This window comes from Harmonia axyridis, chromosome 7 (assembly GCF_914767665.1).
Source record: "Harmonia axyridis chromosome 7, icHarAxyr1.1, whole genome shotgun sequence".
Classification (NCBI taxonomy): Eukaryota; Metazoa; Arthropoda; class Insecta; order Coleoptera; family Coccinellidae; genus Harmonia; species Harmonia axyridis.
In genome coordinates, this window is record NC_059507.1 from 14,763,410 (window position 1) to 14,771,304 (window position 7,895).

At 34.4% G+C, this 7,895-nt stretch overlaps 1 protein-coding gene and 1 long non-coding RNA gene across 2 annotated transcripts; both read left to right on the forward strand.

Annotated features, from left to right (window-relative positions):
• The first annotated feature begins 23 nt into the window (after nucleotides 1-23).
• LOC123684450 (elongation of very long chain fatty acids protein 6-like) lies at nucleotides 24-1,406 on the forward strand. Its single transcript, XM_045623722.1, has one exon. It carries the CDS (start codon nucleotides 100-102, stop codon nucleotides 913-915), a length of 816 nt encoding a protein of 271 aa, XP_045479678.1. The 5' UTR covers nucleotides 24-99; the 3' UTR covers nucleotides 916-1,406.
• A 4,773-nt stretch (nucleotides 1,407-6,179) lies between these two features.
• Nucleotides 6,180-7,316, forward strand: LOC123684452. Its single transcript, XR_006748149.1, has 2 exons — nucleotides 6,180-6,993; nucleotides 7,085-7,316. It is a non-coding gene; the product is annotated as an uncharacterized LOC123684452 (long non-coding RNA).
• The last annotated feature ends 579 nt before the right edge of the window (nucleotides 7,317-7,895 follow it).

Consider the following 7,895-nt stretch of genomic DNA (forward strand, 5'->3'; position numbering starts at 1 on the left):
TTTACAGACTAACTTACAAAATATTCGCTAGTTCGTGGTTAGACGTGCCAGTGTAAAGATTGATAGATTTTAATTCTTCGCGGTTGTGAATTCAACATAATGAAGAATTATTCAGTAACTACACCAAATTACTCTCATGTATTCAATTTCGAATCAGAATTCAATGCTCAAAAAACCAGAATATGGATGATCAACAACTGGACCAATGCATATTATTACATTGGAATTTACTTGATTTTAATCTTTGGTGGGCAGTATCTTATGCAGAATCGTCCAAGATTCGAGTTACGTAGGGTACTAGTTGTTTGGAATACTTTACTTGCTGCCTTCAGTATACTTGGAGCATGTAGAACCTTTCCAGAATTGATTCACATAATCACAAATCATGGATTATATCATTCTGTATGTATTCCTTCCTTCATTGAAATCGATAAAGTGAGTGGTTTCTGGTCATATATGTTTACACTCAGTAAACTTGCAGAATTTGGAGATACGGTTTTTATTGTGCTCCGAAAACAGCCACTTATATTTTTACATTGGTACCACCACATAACTGTTCTCCTATATAGTTGGTTCAGCTTTACAGAATTCACATCCAGTGGCAGATGGTTCGTTGTTATGAATTTTTGCGTTCATTCCATCATGTATTCATACTATGCACTTCGAGCTATAGGATACAAACCTCCTCGTCAAATATCTATGGTTATAACAGCTTTACAACTTATTCAAATGGTAATTGGCTGTTTAGTTAACATTTGGGCTCATCAGTTACTCCAAAAAAGAACAGAATGTAATATAACTTCTTTGAATATCAAACTTTCTACAACAATGTATTTTAGTATGTTCATTCTATTTGCTAAATTTTTCTTTCAATCTTATTTGTCCAGTGAAAGAGAGCGTAAAAAGCTCAAGTAGAATGATTATCTTTGTTAAAATCTAACGTATTGAATTTTTATACATAGGTATGTTTCATTGAAAAATAGTGATAATTCTTGAGAGTATTTCCATAAGAGATATGAAACAATGATTCACCAATTTTATCATATAAGTGAAAGTTTTTTCGATCATTTCCATATTCATTGGATGAATTGAATAGACATGCATTGTTGAGCATATATTTTTGTGGGGAATTATCTTCGATCGGAATTTTGTGTCAGTTAGAGATCTTTATATTATTACCTTTATTGTTATAATTGATAAGCTTCAAATTTATTTCGTGAAATTATGTACGTATCTTGTTGATTATTCAGGGGTTCATTTATATTCATCTTGTTATAATCAGAATATCTACTTACATCAACATTCTATTCTTCTACTGTGATAAGTTATTTTTATTGTGAACATCAAATGTTAAAATTTATTGTGAACATCAAATGCTAAAAGTTGAAATAAATCATTGTTTTAATTCAAGACTTACTTATTCGATTTTTTCCACGGAGTTATCGATATATTGTGAATAATATTTTGCCATTTGCTTAAATGTCAGGAAATATTTTTGAGGGTATATACCAAATTCATTATATTCAGAATCAATGACATTCTACCAGTATTTTCTGGTCAAACTACTTTATCAAATGAATTTTATTTTCATTCACGTTGGTTTCATTTGAAATCCAAATCTGCTCAGAACAATTTTCAAAATCATACTCGAATTTATAAAATATTTTTTAAATTTGATGCAGTTTTGAGAGTCCTTGTCGCATAATTGATTTATTAATAATAATCGCGATTGAGAATAATAGATAGAAATATTATAAAGTGATGATATCAGCAGGAGCAGTATAACATTTCTACCAAACATTTTTTTTTCAAATGATTTCCGTTTTTTTTCGAGATATGATACATAGATAGATGTTTATTTAGATTCAAATAAATGATGACATATTTCGCATTGAATAAAGAAAGTATAAACCATGGTGTAAAATTCGAAGTGATTTTTAGAAATCATATTCATTTTTCGTTTTCGTGAATCTTGGATCTGAGATATTTTCAACTTATTTCCTTGTGTTCTTCACTAAATGGATATTACCTATAAGATGATTTCTAGCTACTTCTTGCATGTTTCTATTATAGAAAAAGTATATCGTCTAAAACTGCAATGGGTATCTTTCCTAATTTGTTGAACAATATTTTCCTCATTTGATATAACCAACATTGCCTTCAGTTCACTCAGTTCATTTTGCAGACATCAACATTCTGAAAACAACATTCCTATTCATATGAGAACGAGGCTGTACGACAACCCAGTTTCCACCTATTTGTGTACTCAGCAGAATTCAATCAAATTGTGGTATCTAGTTTCATACAATCTCAGGTGATGACACCCTCAATGGCATACACTTCAAAGGGCTGAAATGTTGTACATTGTTGAATGCTCGTCAGCAAACGAATGAAAGGAGATGTAGGCGAATGTCCGCTCATGAAACATTGTCTGACACTTCACACTTCTATTTCGTGAGATAACAACTCGTTTGAATTTTGACCGAAGAGAATGATGTGAGTTTGGAATTTCAGTAGCATATTTCAATGGAGGGATTGAATTAGGTGGAAATATCAGTGCTCCCATCACAGCTGATGACTTAGTTGGCAAGTCTCAAAACCTGGAAGAATTTTGTTCACTGGATGAATAAATTTGATTCAAAAATAAACAATCCAAGAGAAAATTTTATGAAATCAAAAAATCGAAGAGAAACAATGAATAATTTTTCTGTGGCGAGATGCATAATTTTTGAAAATTTCACTTCAAACTTGTGACTTTCATTATTAACCATTCACTCCAGTTATGAGGAAATATTCTATTTTTTATGGATTACCTTTTACATTGAAGTAGAAAGTTTTCTTATTTTTATTTATTATTCATACAGATAACTCCATTTTTCGCAAGAAAAAAGTTTTATTTCTATTAATTATATGGTTCATTGAATTTTCAGTGTTAACAAAATGGTGAATGCGCTAGTTTCGAATATTGCAAATGATTCATTTCGTATACATTTATATTTAGATCGAACAAGTTAGACCGTAGCTATGAAAAAGATCGGATACATCGACCTGAGCTATAGAAAAAAATTGCGGAGTTTGTGATTAATAATTTCACAATAATATTACGCCTGGAAGTCAAAGGAATGATTCAGATACAAGGAAATTGGGTGTCATACGAGATGAAGCCCAGAGATGTTGAATGGCGTTTGTTTGCTTGTGAACAGCTATTTGCTAGGCAGAGACATTAAGAATTTCTGCATCGCATTGTGAGTGAAGACGAAAAATGGGTTCATTACGGTAATCTCAAGCGCAAAAAAACATAGGGATATCCCGGTCATTCTCACACGTCGACGGCCAAACCGAATATTCACGGTTCCAGGGTCATGCACAGTATTTGCGGGGACCAGCTCGGCGTAGTGTATTATGAGTTGTAAAAAACCAATAAAACAATCACAGGCGATCGTTATCGAACGCAATTAATGCGTTTGAGCTGAGCATTGAAGGACAAACTGCCGTAATACAATAAGAGACATCATAAAGTGATTTTTCAGCATGACAATGCTCGACCCCATGTTGCGAAAGTAGTCAATACATTATTGAAAACGTTGGAATGTCAAATCCTACGACGTTGCCCCTCTCACTATCACTTGTTTCGATCAATGGCACACAGCCTGGCTGAACAGCATTTCTCGTCATATAAAGAAGTAAAAAATTGTATCGATTCGTTAGTCGCTTCAAAAGATGGCCAGTTTTTCCAACGCGGAACTCGTACGCAGCCCGAAAAATGAGTGAAAGTAGTGGCCAGCGATAGACAATACTTTGAATCATAAATGTATAACCAGTTTTTTTACAATAATCTATATCGTTCAATTTTTGTTGCAAAAGGCAATTCTAACACTCAGTTTCGCATTCGTGTTAGAATTGGAGACCATTCTGCAAGTTGTTTTAGAATATACTACTCGCTCTGCTCGCCGAAGGGGCTCCGCCCCTTGGACCCCGTCACTATGCCGGTAGATCCTTCACTGGGTATCCCTCTAGAAAATAAAATATTTTTTTCGGAAACCTTGTATCGTTAGCTGATTTTAGACGATTCACTCGGTATCCTATGCTGATTCTAGGGTAGAATTCTATATGACTTCTTTCCTAGAACATACCATTTCGCCCTTGCTCACATGAAAATATTTGATGCAAATAACTTTCCATGACGACAAATCAAGGGCGGTCCTAGCCTTAAGTTTGAGGGGGTTCGCCGTTAAGGGTTTCGAGTTTTTCTATGGTACCAAATCCCAGATTACACCGATATCGAGCTGAACCTCTCAAAAATATTTATATTTAGATATTTATATGAATATTTATACAGGGTGTTTCAAGTTCGAAGGCCTATTAGACGTTTCTGGAGAACGGGGCCGATTTGAAATCTGAAAATTCAGAATATCACATTGTTCATGATGCCCTATTCAGCTAAAATATTTTAGAAGTTCTGGCACTTCCGGTTATACAAGAAAGATTTCCATTCTCAATTACTCTCTGCTAAAATTATTGCGTTAGTTCTCATAGTTTTCAAAATATTAAGAAAAAACCGTAAAAAAGAGAGAATTTCCATAGTCACTATCACGTGAATTATTTTCACTGTGAATATCCTATGCGTATACTCAATTCACTTTCACAAACTAGAATGATGTTGGAATATCGTGCATATCTTGAATTTGAAAAATATCATCACAGGGTGTTTCAAATATTGTGCCAAAAATTGTGAACAAAATTTGATCATAACTTTCGATTTTCAAATCAGAACCCTATTTTTTTTGTGATTTCGTTGAATTCTACGGTAAAAATAAGGGTAGTGTTCAAACATAATTATGCTCTCAAATTCAAATAATTGACAGGATCATTAGGACTACAAGCCATTTCAAAACGCCTGAAAGTCATAGGAATGATTCAGAAACAAGAAAAGTGGGTGCCGTACGAGTTGAAGCCGGGAGGTGTTTGAACGGAGTTTGTTTGTTTGTGAACAGCTGCTTTCGAGGCAAAGACGGAAGGAATTTCTGCATCGGATTGGGACTGGAGACGAAAAACGGGTTCACTACGATAATCCCAAGCACATAAAATCATGTGGATATCCCGGCCATGCTTCCACGTCGACTGCTAAACCGAATATTCTCGGTTCTAAGGTCATGCTCAGTATTTGGTGGGAACAGCTCGGCGTAGTGTATTATGAGTTGTTAACTGAAACGATCACAGGCGATCGTTATCGAACGCAATCAATGCGTTTGTGTCGAGCATTGAGAGACAAACCGCCGCAATACGACGAGAGAGTAGATGAATGGATTTTACTGCATGACAATGCTCGACTCCATGTTGCGAAAGTCAAGATATACTTGAAAAAGTTGAAATGGGAATTCCTACCCCACCCGACGTATTCTCCAGACGTTGCTCCGTCGGACTATCACTTGTTTCGATCAATAGCACACAGCCTGGCTGACCAGCACTTCCTATCTTATGAAGAATTAAAAACTTGGATCGATTCGTGGATCGCTTCAAAAGATGACCAGTTTTTTCAATTCGTACGCTGCCCGAAAGATGTGAGAAAGTATAGTGACCAGCGATGGGCAATATTTCGAATCATAAATGTATAACCAGTGTTTTACAATAAAGCCTCAAATTTCGGTAAAAAAATTTGTACGCTTATGTATTTGTTATATTATAATATATTTATTTACTTATCACGGTTTTAGCCATTCAGGTAGAAATTAAAAAAAAAATAGTAAATCTATTGTTTCATATGAAAAAAAAAGAAGACAATTGGCAAGTATAACACAAAATCTAATTTGGTCTGTGAACCCTTTGAAAACCTTGTAATCACATCGTCCTCGTCAACATCAATGTCCCTGTATATGTTCAGGAGGACTAAACTGAATCCGATGCCAATATCGAAAAAACCAGAAGAACACCATATGACTACCATTTATTCATTTCGAAAATAAATTTGCCGAATTTTCTGCTCGAATAGCTGTGCGAAAATTATGAGTTTCCATACAGTTTTATAATACGTCATAATCTCAAACAATCTATTAATATGAATTTCCACCAAGTAAAAAACCGATCCCATCAAGAAGATCTGGCATACAGGCAACGTCGCAGATTATTTCGCATCTGACCATAGACCTAATATCCGTATTAGGATATTAGGTCTATGCCAGCGTTGCCAACCGTACGGTAATTACCGTATTTGTACGGTAAATTGATGCCAAATACGGTATACGGTCCGAAGGGGCTACCGTACGCCAAAATACGGTAATTTCGTAATTTCAATGCCTCAGTTATTAGAAATGTTTTTTGAAAGATGCCAGCTTTTCTACTCATGTCTCTGTGTAGAAATTAGAAAACGGTATGATTTCGACAATTTTATTTTGCCAAAATTGCAGATATTTGTGCCTAAAAATGCAGTTTCTTCAGATATACACCAGCAGTTCCCATCATTAGCTCATTTGTTCCAAAATATGACACGTTTTTATGACAGTAGTGAAGGTCAACTAATCGATGAACAGTGGAGGTTGCTGCCAGATTACCATTTTACTGCTGATGAAGAAAAAAAATAGACATCAACGAGGACATTGACATATTCTGGGGAAAACTCCAAAAATATACAAATGAAATGGGTGTATTTGAATTCCAGAAATTGTCACAGTTCGTACTGAATATATTATCCCTTCCGCACTCAAATGCTGAATGCGAAAAAGAGTCTCCAGTAAAATAAACTTGGTTAAAACAAAATCAAGAAATAAGTTAATAACTAATACAATCAATGGTTGTTTATTAACGTCTCAGTGTGTGAAAAAAGATGGTAACTGCGTAGATTTTACACCTACTCAGAATATGTATGCAAGAATGAACAAAATTGATATGTATTCTAATTCTTCCAGTTCTAGTATCGAAGTTGATGAAGATGAATTTGTCATAGACGGTTGAAATATAAATTTTTGAAAAGAGGACACATGAATGCAAATCATATTTGTAAGTCTAGTTACTTGAAGTTGTTGAATGAAATTATCAATTCAAATTAGTGTTAAATGCAATAAGATGAAATTGTTTTTCTTTTTTCTAGATGTTACAATGGAATCAGAAGGTTTTACAGAAGCAAGTAGCAGTTCGGCCACCCCCAAACGTAGTGGTAGTAAGCTGAGCCCCTTAACCAACCAGAGAATTGAAAGAATGAAGGCTAAAATCAATTCTTTGAAGTGCAAAATATTTAGGCGTAAAGTTCCCCACTGTTTTTGCAAAGGAAGACCCATCGAGGCTACCAATAGAACAAATATCTCAAGATTGATATGTGAATCTATTGAAGCCTGAAGTTTTGGATCATTGAATATTCGTATGTCAACATAGAACTTGGTTGATTAGTTCTTTAAAAGATAGTAGTTTGTGAAAAATAAAAGAGAGTTGAGTTATATTGATTGAATAAATCAGTCGCAAAAACGAGTTCGTAATTTTATTATTTTAATCTAGAAAAGATCTGTTTATTATACTTCAACATGGTAGCAGAGCGCGGTTTGTAGATTATAAAACAGAAGTCTACATCTGGAAAAATAAAATAATAAAAAAGTTCAGTAAAAGGTATTTGTGACAGAATTTTTTTTTTCTCCTTCAATAAGAAGTAAAAAAGTATTTTGGTGGAGTAAATAATGGATGCCAGCAAAGTACAGATAGGCTTACTAGAGGGAAAAGAAAATTGGTCGACTTGGAAGTACAAGATTGGTATTTTACTGAGGTCAGTGAAAGGAGGATTGGAAGTTTTAGAGGGCAAACTTCAAGCTCCTAAACCCTTGGAAGAAAATGCAACGCAAGAAGACAAATCCGAGTATGACAAAAATCTTATGAAATTCAATCAAGCTGATAGCAGTGCTCTTTTAATTTTG